We start from the raw sequence: 21,634 nt of genomic DNA, 5'->3' as shown, positions 1-21,634 counted from the left end.
CGGCCCCTAACCTGCTGCCAGGCCTCCCGGCGCGGTCGCTCCCCTGAGCTCGGCGGCACCTCCGGGGCCCGGCCTGAGGCGCCGCGCGCAGCCCGCGGGGGCCGGGGAGGGCAGAGCCCACGGGGGCCGCGGAGGGCAGGGCCCGCGGCCCTGAGGGGAGGCGGGGCCAGGGACCCGCGGCCCCGCCCCGAGGGGAGCCCGGCCCCGCCCCGGGCCGCGCATGCGCGGCGGGCTGTCCGCCTGTCAATAAAGCTTGAACAAGCGCCGGGCCGGGGACGCGCGGGCGGGCGTGTTTTTTTTTTTCTCCCCTCTTTCTTTCCCCCCTCCCCTTCTTTGAACGAACTTTATTGTTCCCGCGGCGCCGCGCGCGCGGGGATGCGCTGAGGCCGCTCCGCCGTCGGCCCCGCTCGGCCCGGCCTCGGCATGTCGGGCAGCCGCCCGCCGCCGCCGCACCCCGCCGCGCCGCCCGCCGCCACCCCGGCCTCCTCCTCTTCCTCCTCCTCCTCTTCGGCGGCCATGGCGCCGGGCTCGTCCTCCTCAGGCGGCGCGGCGGCGCGGCCTGTGCTGGTGGCGGCCGCCGTGTCGGGCTCGGGCGCGGGGCTGGCCCGGTTGGCGGCGGCGGCGCGGCCCGGCGGCGGCTCCTCCGCGGGAGGCGGCGGTAGCGGCGCGGGCGGTGGCAGCAGGAAGAGGCCGCTGCTCACCCCGCTCTGCAACGGGCTCATCAACTCCTACGAGGACAAGAGCAACGACTTCGTCTGGTGAGTGCGATATATCGCGATAGCGGCACCCGCTACCCCGCTGAGGGAAGCCGGGGCGCCGCCATGCCGGCGGGAAGCCCGGGGGGTGTAAAATACCGGCGGGAGGACGGAGCAGCCGGCAGCGGCACCTCAGGGGATCTCTGAGGGGGAAGAGGCGTCTGTACGACTAATGGCCCTCGAGGGATTATGGCCTTGGGGGTTTTCCCCCCTTTGTGGCTATCTGTTTGCTTTTTGGCCCTGTGTAGCAGCGTTGCTTTCACCTTCTCTGTTTTTAAGCAAAATCAGGTTATTCCCTGCAGGTTCCTCCTTAGGTACACTCTGGAGCAGCCCAGCTTATCGGAAAGGACCCACAACCCGAGGTGTTTCCTCATAACATGTTGACATCGCAAGCAAATGTCCTGTTTTCCTGGGTGGTGTAGCCTCGGCAGGGGCCGGAGGGACTCTGGTCTCCGGTGGGTGCGATAGCCCCTCCAGATCCCTCGTGCTGCCCTATTCAGACCTCTGGAAGAGGAGCCAGCAGAGGATTTTGTGCTCCTTCAGATGGGGATCTGAGGAATCTTGTGGTGGTTGACAGATCCAGCAAAGCTGGTGTGGGTTTACCTCCCTTGCTGGGAAAGGTTGGCTAGTTTGAAACAGCAATAAGGTTTGTGTCAGTCTGGCACCGAAAACCAGATGAGTGGGAAATTTTGGCAATGATGGGATAAAGATTTTTCTTGAAGCTGTTCAGATGCTGTCCTTCTAATGTTCAGCCAAAGCTGTAGCTTGTAGCTGGAAATACACTTTCAGCAGAAGTGGTAGACCAAGGCCCACGGCAATGTGTGGTTTGAGAACTGTTGGTAATTTGCAGTTTTAAAGCAAGCCCATTGCTAATGGGTTTCAAACCTCCTAACATAAGGAATAGGTTTGATTTTTATAACTGGTTGGATGTACTAAAATGTGAGAACAGAAAGTAGGGGTAAGTGTTCGCATCTGAGAGACAAACAGTGAGGAGATACTGGAAAGAAGCTTGAGTTGTAGGAAAGTCGGGTATCAGAAAGAAACAGTAAAAAAACCCCAGAGGAACAGAAAGCGGGCACAGCTTCCAAGATGACTTTGACAACTCTGGTTTACAGGTGAGGGTTGGATGTTTGGCATCTCCACAGGACAGGCATTGTCTCAAAAACCTGTAGACTTGATTTTTACAGCTTCGTAAACTGTCTAGCAGAGTAGATAGGAAATACCCTTGCTACTGAAGTGAGAACCTGAAGCTGCTAAAAAGTTAGTGGCAGAAAAAAACACTAACTACTTCTTACTAGTAATAAGTAATAATAAAAAAATGACTGTTTATTACTGTAAGTAGTTTCTTGCTCAGTAGCAGAATTGGGATGAGAGCACAGCTGTAATCAGCTGATGTCCTGCTCTGGCTGAAGGCTCTAGGCCATGTTAGGTGAATTTAAGGGCACTTGGTGTGGGAGATGGCTGCGTTGCTATTGGTCATGGGAGTAACTTGATTGTGAATGCCCCTGCCCCTCTGTTCCCTCTGCAGTTATACTCTGGCAGTAGTGGTCTGCAACTATTGCTCCCTGCCCTTTTCTAGTCAGCTGTCATTTCCCGTTTTGTTGTCTGTCATAGAAATGAGAGTGTTTGAAGGGAAATTACACCCATAACAAGTTTGTAGGCCAGTTGAAGTATTTTAAGAGTGTTCAAAAAGCTGAGTTTCTTGGTTCTTTTTTTTTCTGCAGGTAAGCACGGTTCACGCTTCAAGGAGAACATGTAATTAGCTGTTTTCTCCTCATTCAGGAGTGCTGCTGGCTGAACAAGTGAGAGGAAAAAAATCATCTGAGTAGTAATCAGGGCAAAATGCCTTTTCTTGTTCCCCTTTTCTTGGTATTTACAAGAGCTACATTGGGCATATTGAAGTGCAGGTCAGAAGCTTTAAGAGCAGGCAATAATGACCTGGGTTAACTGACCTGGGTTCTTCACTGCTGTGTATTTCTGTGGGCTGTAGGGTTTGTTCTTGCTTATATTAACACTAGTTTCAAGTTATAGTATTCCTCTTTTTTTGAGTTAGCAATACAGTTGTGTAGTACAGAAATAAACTCAACTGGGCAACTCTGGAATTTTGAGCAATGTCCAAGAAGACAGGTGTGTGTGTGCAGGTTAAATAACTGATTTAAACAAGCTTTAGATATCTCAGTCTGAGAAGCAGAAGTTTTCCATATGCCTTTTTTTCCATAAGGACACTTTAAAGATGCTGCCAGCTGCAGGGAACATTTGATAATTTTTCTGAACATGGGCTGCGAGTTGCTAGCAGGTAGCTACAGCCGTAAACTCAGTGGTACATTCTGCCTGTACCAGACTGAAGGTGGGAAGGAGTAAAGAAGTTTCGGTGAGTTTCAAACATCAAGGTGCAAGTGGAAATCCTGTAAATAGCGTTAATGTGTGCAACCTCTCTGCCTGTCTTCTGAAAGTGCTATCTCAGCAATGTGAGGCCTAGGCTTTAATGTAAACATTGGCATACATTGCTAGTCTGGATTGTGAAATGTTCAGCAAGTGTACTCTCAGGAGTTTGCAAGTGTGTACTGTTTGTGGTATGTATCAGCTTCTGCCTGGAAATGTATAACTCTAGTCAGGAAAGCAGATAGGTCTGACTTACTGGACAACTTTATAATAAAAGGGGAAACTTTTTGTTTCTCTTGGTACAGAATTTAGAATTTCACAGAATCACAGAATTGTATAGGTTGGAAAAGACCTTTAAGATTGAGTCCAACTGTAAACCTAACACTACCAAGACCACCACTATACCACGTCCCTAAGCACCTCATCCAAACGTCTTTTAAATACTTCCAGGGATGGCGACTCAACCACTTCCCTGGGCAGCCTGTTCCAATGCTTGATAACCCTTTCAGTGAAGAAAAATTTCCTAATAACCAGCCTAAACTTCCCCTGGCGCAACTTGAGGCCATTTCCTCTCGTCCTATCACTTGTTACCTGGGAGAAGAGACCGACCCCCACCTCTCTACAACCTCCTTTCAGGTAGTTGTAGAGAGCAATAAGGTCTCCCCTCAGCCTCTGCTTCTCCAGGCTAAACAAACCTCAGTTCCCTTGGCCACTCCTCATAAGACTTGTGCTCCAGACCCTTCACCAGCTTCGTTGCCCTTCTCTGGACACGCTCCAGCACCTCAATGTCCCTCTTGTAGTGGGGGGCCCAAAACTGAACACAGTATTCCAGGTGCAGCCTCACCAGTGCTGAGTACAGGGGCACGATCACTTGCCTAGTTCTGCTGGCCATGCTATTTTTGATACAAGCCAGGATGCCATTGGCTTTCTTGGCCACCTGGGCACACTGCTGGCTCATATTCAGGCAGCTGTCAACAAACACCCCCAGGTCCTTCTCTGCCAGGCAGCTTTCCAGCCACTCTTCCCCAAGCCTGTAGCGTTGCATGGGGTTGCTGTGGCCCAAGTGCAGGACCTTGCACGTAGCCTTGTTGAACCCCATACAATTGACCTCGGCCCATCAATCCAGCCTGTCCAGGTCCCTCTGTAAAGCCTTCCTACCCTCAAGCAGATCAACACTCCTGCACAACTTGGTGTCATCTGCAAACTTACTGAGGGTGTACTCAATCCCTTTGTCCAGATCATTGATAAAGATATTAAAAAATATATTAATTGATAAAGAATTTAAAGGTAGAGTTTGTGCTACTCCTGCAGCCTCTTCCCAGTTGCCCGGAGAGTACCTGAGAGGGAATCCTCTAATCAGAGGACTTTCTCCTGTCCAGCAGTGTAATTGCTTACAGTTTTCCCAGGCCTTACATTAACATTCCCAATTAGTGGTTGACTAAACCTCTTTAAAACCACTTACTATCTGCTTTGCTCCCTGGATGGAGGGGATCTTACTACAGGCTGTCTCTTCAGTGGCTGTTTGTCGTGGTTTAGCCCCAGCCGGCAACTAAGCACCACGCAGCCGCTCGCTCACTCCGCCTTGGTGGGATGGAGGAGAGAATCGGAAGAGCAAAAGCATGAAAACTCGAGGGTTGAGATAAAAACAGTTTAATAGGTAAAGCAAAAGCCACGCACCCAAGCGAAGCAAAGCAAGGAATTCATTCACTACTTCCCATGGGCAGGCAGGTGTTCGGCCATCTCCAGGAAAGCAGGGCTCCATCACGCGTAACGGTTACTTGGGAAGACAAACGCCATCACTCCAAATGTCCCCCCTTCCTTCTTCTTCCCCAGCTGTATATACTGAGCATGATGTCATGTGGTATGGAATAGCCCTTTGGCCAGTTTGGATCAACTATCCTGGCTGTGTCCCCTCCCAGCTTCTTCTGCACCTGGCAGAGCACGGGAAGCTGAGAAGTCCTTGACTAGTGCCGCAACAACTAAAACATCTCTGTATTATCAACACTGTTTTCAGCACAAATCCAAAACATAGCCCCATACCAGCCACTATAAAGAAAACCAACTCCATCTCAGCTGAAACCAGGACACTGTTTCATACCAGTGCTTGTTTCTGAGCTCTGGCATAAATAAGAATGTATGGAAGAGGGGATGTTGCATACTGACCTGGAGAGGTACAACCAATAAACTCAGGTGAGAGAAGGGCTGTGTGCCACGTTGAAGGGTAGACTTGCAGGTTCATGGGTTTTTAAAAACAGTTCTTCAGGTGGTTGCCTGTTAATGCCAGGCATGGGCTGAGTGTAGCTGTTCACGTTTGTGATCTGGCAAAGCCCTTTAGTAAGGAATGCTGCAGATTGACCCTGGAGGTCACAAACTAAAAACACAGTGAGCTGTTTACATACCATGTACAATTATGGTTTTATAATTTATTGTTATATTGGAGCTTCATATTGAGTAGATAGTAATGGCAGTGATCTTTAACCTGGCCACCTTCCATGTGAAGGACAAAGCCTGCAGCAAGTCCTGCTCTCTGCTTAGACCAGAGAGGAGTAGAATAGGAGGGAGAAACTGTAATGGGTCTTGTTTGCTGTGGAGCAGAAGGAAATTTGGAATGTGTTTAAATTCTGTAGTGACCACTTCAGCCAGGTGTTCAGGTAGCAGCAGGGTGACAGTAACACTATTGAGAGGTGCCTTGAAAACAGCTGGCAGAACTTAGAGGCATGAACTTGGTTAAAATGATTTAAAAATATTTGAGGTCTACCTCATAGAGAAAGAATGGCAAACCTTTGTAGTGCTGGATAAAAACCTGTTTAGTAAATAAGGCATCAATATCTGGTAAAGAACAGTGACATTTTTGGCTTGCTGAAGTAATTTGCATTATTTTCACCTGGCTCTGCTGCTTAAGACAAATAGAGAATAAGAGCTATCTCATGCAGAGAAGCCTTGATTTCACCATACCTGTGCTTCTCAATTTCAGTGTATACTACAAGCCATAGTATGTCTCAAGTCGCCATCACTCCACTACTTTCTTAACCTTCGCTCTGTGTTAGATTAACTTAAAACAACTGGTGCATGGCAACTTTCATGTGTTACAGCCAGCTTGGCTTCAGTAAGTATTAAAAGACATCAATCTTGTTTCCACTTGTAAATCAGTGAGCATTTCAGGGGAAACAGTTCTTAATGGAAACTTCAGGCTCTGTTAACGATGACCCTGGCACTGAATGGCTGCATCTGCTGGCTCTGATTGCTTTTTTTCTCAACTATTTTGGCTCTGTTGTTTCTCCAGTGAAACTGGTGTGAAGAAGAATAAGTTTGGGAACAATGGTCTTGGGCGACTGATGTGTTAGGAGGTAACCTTTTTAGCTCTAATTTGTGGTGTCCTATTGCAGACAGGGGAGCATTACAGCCTTGTTGATTGCTGCACTTTTTGGATGCAGGGCATTAGGAGTGTGCTGGAAAAGACACATCTGGCCCTGTGGAGAATAGCAGTTTTTAGCACAATACAGAGAGTGGGACTGTGTTATACAGCATGACTAGAAGAAGGTGAAGAAGTTAAGCTGTTCATCCCAGTGGGAAGAAACCAGCCTAAGACACTCATATAACCATAAGTCTTTGACTTTCTTTTTTAAAGGCCAGCTAATAGAATACAAAGATGCCTAAATCTCCTCTTATTAATCCACCCTTGTTGGCTAAGTTTGGTCATAATTTATTCTGACTAAACAGTGCCTTGAAACTAAATAACTTCTAACTTGGAAGCAGTGGCTTGAACTCCTGAAGTTAGTGCTACTCAAGACAAATGATGTGCAGAGAAGTGTCTGCCAGGGTGGAAGAGGGACAGGTGCATGTTAATTATTTTGGAGGCTTCTTTTGAGGTGGCACAGTTGGTTCAGAGAGTAGCATTCTGGTTTGATTAATTTGCCTTTATGTTGTGTTTATACAGACAATTTGGTGGAATATTTAAGACAACTTGGTTTGTATGTGAGGTTGGACAAACCTTTCAAGGCATCCATGTTTTCCAGTTTCGTCATTTGGAGGGGGATTGCATTGGCAGGAGCCACAGCTTCCCCTCTATGTGCTTAAAAAATAAGTGCTTATTTAAGAGGTGTTTCCTCCTTCCTATTTTTAAATGCCTAATGGGGTAACAAATGTTAGTATCCTCTAAAATGGATGACAAAGGGGGAGTGACTTCTGTGGAGTGCTAACAAGGGGAGAAATTGAGGTGCTCCCCTCCCCTGCTCAGCCAAACATTGCTTATTTCAGTCTAAGATCTGGGGTTTTGCTCTTGGATTCAAAAAGATTCGTGCTTTTCAAAAGTGGTTAACAGTTTATTAACAGCTCATTCTGTGGGAACTGCCTTGTTGGCAGAAGGTTGGAGGAGGCTGATTCTGAAGAAAACAAATGCTGGGGAAAACATCTCTGAACTGAGATTGGTGTGGACTTGAGGGAGTGACAGGAGAGCATTTGGATCTCTGTAAGGGCTTGAAAGCAAGGTGAAGCTTGTGACACAGCTAATACATGTGTTACATGCAGAACTGATGTTGCTGTCGACAGCATCTCACTGGATAGCTGGCCAAGACCTGAAGATGAGTATGTATGTGACAGGATATCTTATCAGCTATTGGGGATAGCAGCTGTAGGAGTCACTGGAAATAAGATGCATCTCTCCTCTGCTTTCATTTGTGTTTCATTTTCCTTTCAAACATGTCACAGCCGCTTGATGGTGAGACAGATTTCTTCCACTACCCATCTCACTGAACTCCTGTGTCTCTTGTCTTGCTCAGGTTCCTGTGGAGCACTACTTGCTTGCACATCCTTCTTTTCAGCTCCCTGCTTGGTCCTTGGTGACCCCTCCCAGAGAGCTGGCTGTGCTTTGGTCACTAACTAGCCTTGGAAAAAACTAAAGCCCTTGTTTCCATTTGCATTCCTTTGTCTTCCTTATGAACAGTCCCATATTCTGCCTTTCCTGTCTTCTCCTTTGGCTGTAACACCGTGCTTGACTGTTGGTTCCCTCTTTCTGTTGCACCGTACTTTCATCGTGCTCTTCAGCAGCCAGCCTGCTCCCTGGCAGTGCTCTGCAGGCACACCCCCTTGTTGGTACCTTCTTTCTCCTCCTGCTTATTAATTCTTGTTCTCATGACATCATTACTATTTCTGTTCTCCTCTGCCTCTTTGCATCTTTTTTTTTTTAATTATAGATAGCTATTGGCTGAAAAAAGGAAGGATAAACTAATTTTGGTGTCATTTATAAATACCTCATGTCTGTTCATGTAAAAAACAGGTTTTTTACTTTCTCTTTGAGACCGAATGCAGATGGTTAGGAGGCTCTTCTGCAGCCTTGCTTGTTGAAGGTACTCTGGCTTTGGGTGGTTTGCAACTGTTGAAAGCTTCAAGACTGAACACTTAACATGGTTTCTAACTGTAGCAAACTTGCAGTATCATTCTGAGTTCAAAGAACTGTTGATTGCCCTTTTGATCTTTATACTGCCTGGCTGCTGTTGCACTTGTGTGTCCTCTTTTGTTTTACAAATAGAAAATATTACCTAAGTGTGATTAGGTGGTTGCTTTGAATTAATAATACTTTCCTTCCTTTTTAACATAAATAGACATCTTTGATTTTTGTTGTTGTTGTTTTTGTTTTGTTTTCAGCCCCATCTGTTTTGATATGATTGAAGAAGCCTACATGACGAAATGTGGACACAGCTTCTGGTAAGATTTTTTTTGTATTGCGCAAAATGTCTGTCTCTTACAGTGTGTGAGGACTGATGTTGCTGTGAAACCCTTTCCTTCCGAGTTTTTGTTACTTTTCTGTCTTCTGTCCCTGCACTGAAAAAAGAGGTTGAAATAAAATTTTAAAAGATGGGTACCAGTTAAATTAAAAAAAGTCGTCTTGGTGTTTAAAACAAAAAATGTTGTGCCACCATATTTCCTCTGTAAAGAAATAAAATGGTCATAAGCTGCTGGTAGCATCCAGTACCCAGAGTCAGAACAATTGGTCAACTTATCTCTATTGGAAATGGAAGGTGTCTGTTACCACCTGAAGCAATGGGTCCCACCTCTGTAAAGGTCATGGGAGTGAGTGTTGGTGTTGGGAGGTCCTCCTTGCCTTTGTGCAAGACCGTATACAGTTTGAAGTGGCTTGCACGTTGTCTATTGCAATTCTCTTAAACTTTTTAAGAGAGGATATGCTTCAGGTTTATTTCTGTTGTATTGAATTGGCCCACGGTCCACTTATTTTTCAGTGTGTTATCTCTGGCTGTCACGAGGAGCAAATGCTTCATGGAGAAGTACAAGAACCTTCCAGGGGCAGGTGTGGAACTATCTGCTGCTCCTGCTCTCAACTAGGGATTGGAATAAATGTTGAACCATGATGTTTTAATGTCCCATATACGTTATACTCTTACGGTGTCTGTTAACTAGAAATAAAATCGCCTACCTCTTACAAGAAGTCATTTTAGTAGCATAAATCACTTGCTCAAGCAGCAGATTCAGTTAACTTTCAGAAGTGTTTTCACCTGCAACAGGTAAGATTACAGCTGATTTTGTGCCCTCTATGGTAACACTTTATCCCTGTGATCTCTAACTTTTAAAAAAGTCCAAGATGAGAAGCATTCAAATATCTTTGTTTAGAAAGAAGAGAGCAATGTTGTCACATGACGTCTTTACCAGCAGTCGTCATGAAGCTAGGCTCTTGGTGACATGCTTAAACTTGATGCTAAAGTGCATCTTGCAGTTACTCTGTCCTTCAAATAGCTAACAGCTCAATAGAGGGCACCTCTGAAGTTACTTCTGGTGAGAACAGCCAGGGAGTGGGGGGAAATGTGAGAAGTTGGTGAAGGTGTTTTTTCTGTGCTCAGTTACCCAAAATGTGCAATAGCTTTAAATGTTGCTTGATAAGTATTTGGTTTATCTAGAAGAGTTGCTTCTAAATAATGCAGTCTGTTAGCTCTGCTTGTGGAACAGGGACACAAATTCAAGGTGGAAGTGTAGCTGAAGTATCCACATTGCCACAATCGTCAGGGAAATAAGAGTGAAGTACTTAAATACCTTTTGTAATCCTTGCAAAGGAACTTTGCTGTCTTTCTGCTATAGCATGCTCTCAGTTAATATTGGAACATTATGACTGCTGTAAGATCTTGGCAATGCAGCTGTTAGATGGCAACACAGAGTACATGTTACCTAAGGTTGATGTTAATTACCTTGTGCTTATGTTTTGTTCCTTCATGTTTGCTCACTTGTTTTGTTTCTTGTTTTTTATGTTTTTAAACAGCTATAAATGTATTCACCAGAGCTTGGAGGACAATAACAGATGTCCCAAATGCAACTATGTTGTGGACAACATAGATCATCTTTATCCCAACTTCTTAGGTGAGCTCTGGGCTTGCTTGCATGAGAAACATCTTAGTTGTTAAGGAAGGCAGGCACTTGTAAATTTGTCCTATAAATAACTGGCTTCTCAATATTGAAAATAAAATCCCAACATCAGTCCTTTAGTCAACTGTGGTTTTTTTTTTAAAAAAAAAGTGGTTAGTAGTATAAATTGTTAATACTCCACTGCCTCCAGCAGTTCTGTATGCTGAGTTACAGTAGTGAGACTGACTTGCTGCTGTTTGCATACTAAGAAAAGCAAAATGAAGATGTTTTTCTGGTGGCTAGAGATTTGAATATCTTTATTTACTTTTGTTTTCTTGCACTGTTGTCTGTCTAATAATCAAGAACATGCCCTGTTTACAAAGCATGGACACTGAAGGGGGGGCTGAATTACATATTGTACTATTTTGACTACTGTAGTGAGGACCATAGGATGTATGTGTAAATTAGACACAGAGAAAATATGCATACACATACCTATATGAAGTCCTAATTGATTGCTGCTTAAACAGAAGAGGGAAATGTTCTTAACTGGAAATAGAGTTTAAAACTTTGTTATGGGGAGAAAAGATCAAAAGAAACACATTGCAGTGTGAAATATCAAAATTAAATCAAATCTTTATTTCATGTGCTGGGATATTCATTTAATAGTAAATAGATTAGAAGCCACAGTAGCCGAGGAATGCTTCAGAAATGGGCATCCTGATTTAGACCCTAGCATGCTGTGCCAAAGGTGGTGCTGAGGTGGATCTTGGAGGATGTGTTAGGCCATAGAGCATTGCTTCCATACACCCACAATTGAGGGTTTCAGATCTGTAGGGGGGGGGGGGGGGACGACACAGACGTGAGGAGAGGGAAGAGCTTGTATATGTGTGTGTGTGAAGGGTTGAGGCTATCTTTCTCTCTTTGCACCATTCACTAAATTGGTATGAAATAAAACAGTAGCAAAAATATATCTTTAAAATTGCACATAGTGATTAAAGGAAAAAGTTGTTCTACTCAGCTGCACTTGTTTTCAGCCTGTAGTAAATCAGTTACTGTTTTATCTCCTTCATACTATTCTGTGATATACCTCTGCCTTGGAGTTGAAAAACCGGGGTGCTCAGAAAAAGGAACTGAAGCAATTTGGGGAATGTGTAGGCATTGTATTTAATTTTTTTTTAATCTTTATATACTTTACAAAATATCAAGGAATAAATTGGTGAGAAAAAAAATGGAGACATCTTCTGCTGTTTTAATTACTGATAAACTTACTGTGGAATTAATAACTAGAGTAAAAATATTGAGATAGAATTTTTCATACTTTTTTGTGAACTTAAATCCAACTCTGACATCCAATTTATGTTTTTAGTCAATGAACTTATTCTTAAGCAGAAGCAAAGATCTGAGGAGAAAAGGCTCAAACTGGACCATTCAGTGAGTAGCACCGTATGTTCCAACTTTTTTACTTTATATTTACTTAATGGTTCTGTACAGCAGTTGTCATTATGTGGCTTAATTTAGAAGAAATTATATTGTTGAGCTGATGCTTTAACTTGCTTTATGTGGGAATAATCCCAATATCAGTGGCACTAGATCCCTTCAACCTTGTTAACTCTCGTTCTTCCTGCCAGCAATATGTGTAGAGTCAAGCTGTGTTAGCATAGCTGAGTGTCATATGATGTATTGAATATAACCTGGGAAACTACCCATGGAAGTACACTTGTTTAAAGGTAATAATTTTCATTCGGTGTTGGAAATTACAGCTACAATGAGAGTAATGGATGATTAGAAGTGCCACGGGCTTGTCTGATCACATGCAAGAAGCTGTGTTCTATAGGGAAATTGGAGGAAGGCTAATACCAACCACAAGAGGGAGAAGGATGTGTTTGGAGTACTGGTGTTCTGGCTCTGATCCCAGATAAAACTGCCTGGATATCTGTTAGACTTGCTTCATGTCACAGAATCAGAGCATGATCTGTGTTCTCAGTTCATGAAAACACGTGTACAGCAGCAGTGGATACTCTTGTACGTTAAGATCAAAAAGAATATATGACATTAACCAGGAAACTTGCATATTTGTCTTGTTATGCCTGGCTTCCTTCCTTGGCTTCTGTAATTCATAAATAAGGTTGCAAAGTAATATTAAAAATCATGGAGCCCCTGTTTTTGTCAGTTGAAAAACCCCTCTATTGAAGTGTTATTAATTTAGGGTCTGTGTTGCAGAAACCAGTGCTTTCAGCAGTTGTATGCTTTAGAAAAGAGCATGCTTTAAGGATTCATTAGTTTACTCGCAGTAAGTTTTTTATATTCAATATAAAATATGCATAAACCGTATCTGGTTTAAAATGCACACAATTGACTTGAAGGCATGTACAGTAACTTCTTGGAAATTTTCTACTCTTTCTCATAGTGCATCTTTAAAAACTATGCCTGTAGATGTATCTGTTAGATAACTACCAGTACGTGGAAATCTACCATGACTTCATGCCCAAAACAGTGTCGTGTCTACCTTTTGGGAGCAAATAAAAAATACCAATGTCTCTAAAAAGAGGAATGCTGCTCTTGTACCAGCTCCTTAATGTGTCTGTTCTCCTCTTGTATTATGTTTGGTATTAAGAGAAGTCATTCAAGACACGTTGCAGCAAATGCACTGTTTCTTGGTCATGGATTTGTCTCATTAAAAAATCATGTTAAGGCAGCTTTGAAACTTTCTGAGTAGTTTAGCAGTAGTACATTTAACTAGTACATTAGTATGTTAAAGTTTGTCTCAAATCTTGTTGACTTGCTTAAAAATTACATATTTTTTTCCAGTTGTTCCAGACTGGAATTGAGTTTTTGCCTGTGTGGTTTCCACAGGTTCTGTTGAGAGTTAGGTGAAAAGTAAAAAGTTGTGTGTTCTATAGGGATGTTACATATTTTTTTATTTAGCCAATACAAATAGGCTACAACCTCTTAGAAAATGTCTGGTTTAGACTAGATGACATTTCTAGTTCTTGCAAATTTAAATATCTTGATCTAGTGTCATAGCTTTTGTAGGGCAGGATTTTTTAATCCAGCTTTGTTTATTAGAAGGCCTAAAGACCTTTCAGCTGCTCCTGTTGGTTCCTGAGGCTTTTTAATGTAGGTCTATATTAGCATTAACCTATTATTGAGGTTTTCCTGTGCTAAAAGATACTATTTTTACTTTTTACTGACAATGAGAAGAGCTAACAACCTCTAGGGAAGAATGGGGTATATGGTAGCATGCTGGCTCTCTGGGGGGTCCTTCTCAGCTCTAACAGGTTGAATGAGAAGATCACCCTGATGAGCTCCATCTTCTTTCCTGCTCTTTCATTTCCTATGAAAATACTCTTAAGAGGAGTAGTGTGGGGAGGTCACAATAGAAAAAATAAGCTGATACTACCTTCTTCCTTTTTAATTTAGCATGAGGGTTTTACCTATTACTTGGTTAAAAAATTAAAAGGTATTGTCACTTAGCAGTATTTCAGATAGGTGTAATCCAACTAAGCTTGGATAAACATGTTTTTTCTTTCTCCCCTTAGAAATATGTTCTCAGAAACTAGGGCACAAATAAGATAAAATTGTGGCTGTGAAATAATCTCTTCCTAGCAGCAGCTATGCTCTCATAAAGCGCAAATATCTTCCAAATAAGATAAGCAGTTACACAGTACGACAGAAGAGCTATATCCTGTACATGTGGGAGAATTGGGAATTCTGATTCCTGAAAATTGTTTTGAAATTTTTACAAAGGGATGAAATATTCCAGTGTTGCTTTTAGTATCTGTTGCTGGATATAGCTCTGGATGGCTTGAACTCACTGTCTCCAACGTCTCTTGTTCTCTTTCTAGAATGGCCATAGGTGGCAGATAATTCAAGATTTGTTGGGAACTGATCAAGACAATCTTGACTTGGCCAATGTCAACCTGATGCTGGAGCTGCTAGTGCAAAAGAAGAAGCAGTTGGAAGCAGTAAGAAGTTTCTCTTGTCTTACTTAAATGAGTACTGTTGTCTATTTAGCAGTTTTCTTTTCATGCTTTTATCTTCTTGAAGTAAGATTCTATTGCTGAATTAATTGCTCAGAGTTTTCTCTTACATTTTGGTATTAAAGTGTTGGCCATCTCACTGACCTTTGTAGCAAACTAACATTTCAACTGTGATGCCCATAACATGCTTATAGTGTTGCTGTTGGCAGGGTTGTACAAACAAGCAGGGAAAATGGAAAAGGGTAAGAGAAAGTGGCTAGCAGAACAGAGGAATGCATATGAAGATGTTTGCTAATTGACTGTTGCACAAGTAAATACTAGATCTTTCTTGGTAATAAGCATGAAGAAGTCTAAAATATAGGTTAAAGAATAAACTCAATGAACATGTGAAAGATCACACCTTTTAGTTTCTACTGGAACTGATAGAGCCTGAATGACTGCCATCACTGAATACTTTCTTAGCATCTAATGCTTGAAAGAAAAGTTCAGATGTCTTGTTTATGAGGTTGGTTTGAAGATTTATACAGTATGAAGCAAGCTGTTCCTATGATTTAACTGAAATGTAGTTGGTTTGGGATAGTTCTCATGTATTTGGCTGTTCCATGCTGTTGGTCTCAAGTGACCATTTTCCATTTATGAGAGCCAGACCTTCTGAATTAAACTGGATTACAAAATTTGGCCTAGTGGACTTTGGGTAGGAGGGTGGATTTCAATGGTGCTTTGAAACAGGTGAGGGAAAGTTGTATGGGGAATGGCTTGTCTTATTCACTCTTGCAGAATGAATATTTACACAACTTGTGGTTCTGATGGAACGAAAGTAACCCAAAAATATGTTTATTGACTACTAGCAAAACTGTTATGGTACCTTATTGCATGGGGAGTTGTACATAACTTTTTTAATTGTCGTTCGGTGAAGTTATGGTGGGAGTATGGTCTCTAACTTCAGATGAAGACCTCCCCCCCCCCCCCCCCCCCCCCCAAGCCTTTTTGTGTCATTTGTGACAAATCTGAAATAAAGCACAAGACTGAGTGTATGAATACTTCTGAGCAGGAATATCTTTTAAGGATACTAAGCCTTAAAAAAACCAAAACCACACCTACACTTAACAATTTTAAAACATTTTTCATTTCTAGTTTTACTTGTTTCATTATAGTCACGGGGCAGGGAGGAAGAAAATCTCAGAAAAGTAGTAGTCTTGCATCCTAATCTTTTTACTTTTCCTCTCCCATCTGCCTTTAATGGATTCTGCATGCTCCTATGTCTTGATCCTTTCTGAGTGTATGTTCACAGTCCTTTAATAGTAAATATTTTGGTAGGTTGTGAAAATAAGTCTTAGAATGCTGAGATAGGATTAGGGCTATATTAATGCTGGAATATAGGTTTTATTTGTCTTTCCTCTTGTGCTTCTCTTATCTTGCCCTGTCAAGTTTTTGGCCCATTTAGGTGAAAATACTAAGCTGATGGTTGAGGTAAATGACCTGTTATGGAAGGATTGTAAAGGGATGTTTTAGTTTCATCAGTGACTTCATTGTCGTCTTCCACTCAGGAGAAGTCTTCAGCAGTAATCTCTTTACATAAACACAAATGTTAATTGTGGGGAGATGTGGTTTTTTATATAAATACTTTATGCTTTAGTATGTTAATCATGAAGTGGATGCTAATGGTCTTTCAGAGTGGAACATGAGTCTGCGAGGAACCTGTATTCCAAAAACAATTTCAGATGCAGTAGCCAAAAAAACTGAAAAGCATTTAAACTTATTAGTAAGTCTTTGGTAACGCACAAACAAGAGCTGTTAGAACGATTTCTTCCTTCCTGTAAAAACTTGTCATGAGCCAAACAAAACCTTAAAACCTGTGAGGCAAAGTAAAACTACCATTTTTAAAACTGCCTTAAAAAGCTATTTTCTCTTCCTCACCTCTAAATGAAAGCTGTTTCTGTGCAAGTGTGGATTTCTGTGTATAAAATGTTTGTTTCTCTTAAAGTATATGGAAGAGTTACACTTATTTATTCTGTTACAGGAGTCTCATGCTGCCCAATTGCAGATCCTTATGGAATTTCTCAAAGTTGCCAGGAGAAACAAACGAGAGGTAACTTGCTTTGTGTTTCAGGGGGTGAGGTGTTGTCTGTTGCTTTCTACCAGTTCATTCTATTTAAGTGATGTGTTAGCCTGGCATTATCTCTGCAAAGAAGAAGACAAAGTGTGTTTGGGGAAGTCTCAGGCAGAGGACACGTGGGTTTCAAGGAAAATTAATCTCTTTACATGTGACAGCTTCAATTTTTAATCTCTTGCCTTTTTGTCTCACACTGGTGAAGCATGTGGGAAGAAGGGAGCTTCAGGACAGAGATTCCTTGCTGTATATTTGCATTAAATTCTGGAAACAAGATTTTTCTGTGATGGGGGAAAACTGAAGGATGGGGAAAGGAGTGAAATTGTCACTCAAATTTTTTTCTTTTAGTGTATCAAATACCATGACTAATGCTGTGTCATAAAAGAATGAACATTCTGTGCTCTTTCCTTATTTGTCTCAAAACGAGTGTTTCAAGGAATGAGAGAGGATTCTGTAATCATGTACACGGTGTTTCATGGTTTGGACCTTATAATTTATAATGTCATGCAACGCATAAACCCTAGTACCAGAAATGTCCCAGAAACCTAGAAAAATAATTGTGAAAACGGCAAAAGGACAAGCTTTCTTGGAAGTCAGGGTTTTTGATGAAAGATGTGAAAAACATGAGACCCAACGGTGTGACTAAGGTCAAACTTGAACCATGTAACAGTGATGTGTGTAAGAAGCCTTGTGCAGAATGGATTGAGGGTCTGGTTATGGAGTCATCCCAAAGCAAGTTGTTCAGAGTCTGTCCACCAACAGATATCCATGGCCTTCTGACCAGAACCAACAGGGGTAATGGGAAGGAACTAACCAAAGGGGAAAACTGAGTCCAAGATAAAGTTGCATTTGTAGAGTATGAGACCTGCTAGGCATAGTATCCCATGAGAAGTGGTGAACATACTGTTTATTAGGATACCTGAATGTGAAAGGAAAATGCGAGAACCAAGATATTCTCTAGTGTACTAGACATATCAGTGAAGATAAAATAGCATGCTTCCAGTTCTGATTCTGTTTAGTATGAAGCATACTACTTGTTTGATCCTTCAGGGTTGGAAAAAGTGGAGAAATATGTATTACTGTTTTTTGTTGTTTTGTTTTGTTTTGTTTTGTTTTCCTTAAACAGCAAAGGCACAAGCATTGCTCAAAACCATTGAGGTATCTTTCAGCTTTCATTTTTTTAATGCTGGTAGAAGTTATTTTATGGCAACTTAGTCTACAAACACCTCAAATCTTCAGAATATGTACTTTCATTTTCTTGTATTCATAATATTTAGTATTATGCAGAGAATTTCAGAAGCTTGACCCATCTTTACTGCAGAACTAATGCAGGCTCTGGCCATCAGCACTCATTAAACGTCTTCCATCAGGATTCGGTGCAGCTTGAGGGACCATTAAGATATTGGGGAAGTTTCCTGGTAATGCTGCCTTTGTCTAGGAGGTGAATTGAGAAGTAGGTGCTTTAGGAGGTTCATATACAGCTTAGCTGGGGTGCTCTTGAGTAATCCTGTGGTGATTCAAGTGCAGGGTGTTTGGAGCAGTCCCATAAAGTCAGTGATGACTTTGCTTTCTCCTCCCCCAGTTGAAACTGAGTTAGAACAACTCTCACAGAAGGAGGGGCTGTTGATGCCTACTTTAGTTTTTATGTGTTGAGTGGGAAGGGTGAAGGGAAGGGAAGTTGCATAGCTTCTGGTTTTTAACATTCTGTAGCACTGTTCCACCCCTGACTATAATTTTCAGCACCTGGGAAACCTTTCCCATCTCATCTGTATCTGCCCTTGGCTTTAGTAATAATGTACAAGGATAGCATCTCTTTTTTTAAGGCTGAAGTAACTTAATTTTGGCTGCAGATCCTGCAGATATGGCCTTGGGAACATCCTGAAGCCTATTAGGACACATAGCTTATTTCAGATCCTCTCTGTCCCTGCTTATGTGTTCCCTCTGTTGCCAAGACATCCTCTGATGTTATTTCTTACCCCCCCTTATATTCAAACATGAAATGCAGGCTGTCACATCTCGAAAGACTTTTATGCAGGCCTGTCAGTTCTGTCCTTGCCATAGTGATTAGCATCTGGCCTTGCCATTTATTTTGAGGGAAATGAGGACTTGTCAGACTTGCTACTAGCAATCTTTCTTTTCACTTGATAAGAAAGATGAGAACCAGTGGGTAGAAGCATGGAAAATACAGACCAGTCAGTAGGATAGTTTTAGAAAGATATCAAAAGCTGTCTTCAGTAATCAAGATATACCCATAGAGTAAATTAAGCCAGTTGATGTTTCCTTTCTAATAAGTCCCAAGGTCTTCTCTGTAGCTGGTAGAGTTTGTGATAAGTACTCCTTTCTGGAGGGAGTTTTCTGTATGGATAATAGCAGAGCTACTGTTTGGAAAAGGCTATGGGTTATGCCGGTGGTGAAGACATATCCAGGCTGCAGAAAGCCTGAGATGCTAGTGTGGAAGCTGAGAAGGGGGGTTTAAGTGGCCACATAAATAATGCAGTAAAGCAAAGGGAGGTTATCAGAGTTTCTTCAAACTCTGAAGTAAACTTCAAAGTTTACTGTAGTTTCTTTTGATGCTGTAATAGGTGACTGCTTAAGAAATAAGGATGGAACATGTGTGGACCCTGGAACACTTCTATGATGTATTGCACATAGTTATGCTGAGTCATATGAGCAGGCTTTATTACGGGCAGGAACACTACCTTTTTTCCTTTAAGTCAAACCTGGTTCTAGTAAAGATGCAGAGTAATCTGCAGAGTAATTGCAATTTCACTCAGTAAGCCATAGCTGCAATATAAAGTTCTTAATAAATAAAAGCTTCTTTTGTGTGAGGCTGAGAGTGCCTGATTCAAATTTTTGGCTTAAATGTTTAAAGGAACGTAAAATTGCCTGGTAACTTTGTTTCCTAATATGCCTCTCTGAATATTGCTGCATGATTTTATTAATATTTTTTTAATTACATACTGCAAGTTCTTACATAGAGACTAGGTACTTTGTTAGTTAATACAGATACTGCCTTAGAGTTACTGTACCTGTATAATAATTCATAACATGTTCAGAGCATACGGTTAACCACCTGTAACCCTCCTTGCTTACTTCACTCATAAGTTTTGTGGGGTTTTTCTCCTGCCTTCATGAAATGGTGACTTCTGAGCTTATTGGAGGGGGTTTATATCTAGAAGAAAATTGTATCTTTATAGACTTGTACTTAAGAATTCAGAATATTGCTGTAGTCAAGTATTCTGACAAATGCCTCTTTCTTGCACTTTCATCATTTCTCTAGAAGATAAATGTGAGGTTCAGCACCTGCAGAAGTTTCTATCAGAAATCCTGTTTTGACATGTTCATAACTTTCCAAAACATTGATCTTTCAAGCTGAAATTTACTGCATGTTTCTTGCACAGAGGTATTTGCAAGTCCTTTTTCTTTTAAGTTTATGTATTTTGTTTTCTTTTTGACCTATGGCAATGTGGTAAAAAACTCAAATCTTTGGCAATAGTAATAGAAAAAAAATTTCTTCTTTGAAAAAAGATTGGAAACGAATGGCTAAAGCTTGAAAATACTTTTTCAGCAAAACAACAAATAGTTTTGGAGGGGAGAAATGTATTGATCATCCACAATAGTTTGTTGTCTCTAAGGCAAACTTAGCATGGCTGTATGCCTTTCCATATATGTGCACAGTTAATTGAATGTACACTCTCCATTTTTTTTTTGATCCAGCAGTCTCTTCTGTTGAAATCAAGGATCCAAGAGTCTGGAAAGTCAAGTTTAATAATGAAATATTTGACTTTGGGTTTTTTGTTCCTGTTTTCAAGGGAAACTAAATGCAACAACCTGTAACTTTTTGACATTCATATTTTCATCCCAGAGTTTTAATGCCATTAGCTTAGCTGTGTTGCATACTTTTGCAAGTTTAACTTTGCTTTTAAATGATCACATGTTCTTTCATCTTGAACACTTTGTGAGAGAGCTGATAACATCAGTTAATAGAAAAAATTCTCCCCAGTTTAGTATTCATCAATTTAAAGAGGCCTTACTAATTGTCTTGTCAGGATTTGAATGTTACCAAATGAAGTTAGACACCACCATATATATCATATATGTATAATTTGTTCTAAAACATTGTTAACTCACCTATGTGATGGAGAATGTTTGCTATTTCTGTGAAGTAGCACCATTGCTTACTGAAGGAAAATACTGAACTTAATGATTAGTATCACAAATCAAGTTCTACAGCATCCAGGTGTTATTCCCTACATGCATTCATGTTCCTCTTGGCAGCTGTCACTTCACTTTTATGTTTTGTGGGCTTTTTCTTTCTAATAATGTCACATTAAGTCTGTCATATCTAACAAACAAGACCTCTTTCATGTCTGCTAATGCACAGGGGCTGTTTTTAGCTGGTAAACATCCTGGGACAGAGAAGTAATCCTGAAATGTCTCAGGTTTGTGGCACTGAGTGCCTGCTCAGTATTTCAGAATCATCATCGTTCTTTTCAGCCTCAAATGCATGTATCTATCCAGCTGTCTTCACTTACTCCATATTGTGAGCATGTTAAATACTAAAAATAAGAGGAGTTATTAGTTATTGTGGGGTAATTGCAGGGAATTATAAGTGTGAATTCTCCAGGGATGTCATTACCTTGTGTTAATCACTTCACCTGTCAAATCTCATTGTTCTGCGCATACACACATGGATGAACTAATGAGTAAGCAAGAGGAGGTGACAGAAGTAGAAATCAGTCATGCTCTTATGTTGTCATATAGTCTTGATTACATTCTAGGACTCCTGAGGTGAATTTATAGCTATAGTAATCTCTTTCCTATCCACTGCACTTAAATAACTGGTATTTTAAATCTATTTGCATTTCTAAGCTACTCAATGAGAGATGTGAGCTCTGACTGCAGTGATAATAAGCCGAGGATACAGCTGGTGTATGGGCAGCAAGCTAGAGATTATCATATAAACATCAGTGCATAATAGCTGACTCCTTACTGCAGTGGAGAGGTCTTTCCACAGAAAGAGGGGGCAACCTAGTACTAGGACCAAAGTAGCATGT

At 41.5% G+C, this 21,634-nt stretch overlaps 1 protein-coding gene across 4 annotated transcripts in view; it reads left to right on the top strand.

The window, feature by feature from the left end:
• Positions 1-240: 240 nt before the first annotated feature.
• COP1 (COP1 E3 ubiquitin ligase) overlaps positions 241-21,634 on the top strand; it is a 131,842-nt gene continuing 110,448 nt past the window's right edge. For 2 of the 4 annotated variants that reach the window (XR_012776504.1, XM_075507894.1), the window contains exons 1-6: positions 241-758; positions 8,781-8,840; positions 10,402-10,499; positions 11,854-11,930; positions 14,333-14,452; positions 16,488-16,556. Coding sequence is in view for 3 of the 4 variants with exons in the window: in XM_075507894.1 (XP_075364009.1) it covers positions 424-758; positions 8,781-8,840; positions 10,402-10,499; positions 11,854-11,930; positions 14,333-14,452; positions 16,488-16,556 (759 nt within the window). In the remaining variant the exon portion in view is untranslated. Of the gene's footprint in view, positions 759-8,780; positions 8,841-9,582; positions 9,656-9,761; positions 9,826-10,401; positions 10,500-11,853; positions 11,931-14,332; positions 14,453-16,487; positions 16,557-21,634 lie in introns of those variants that run through there. The other 2 variants (XM_075507895.1, XM_075507896.1) reach the window with 2 other exon arrangements.

The sequence above is a fragment of the Mycteria americana genome, chromosome 7 (assembly GCF_035582795.1).
Source record: "Mycteria americana isolate JAX WOST 10 ecotype Jacksonville Zoo and Gardens chromosome 7, USCA_MyAme_1.0, whole genome shotgun sequence".
In the NCBI taxonomy this organism is placed as follows: Eukaryota; Metazoa; Chordata; class Aves; order Ciconiiformes; family Ciconiidae; genus Mycteria; species Mycteria americana.
This window is presented reverse-complemented; position numbering and strand designations above follow the sequence as displayed.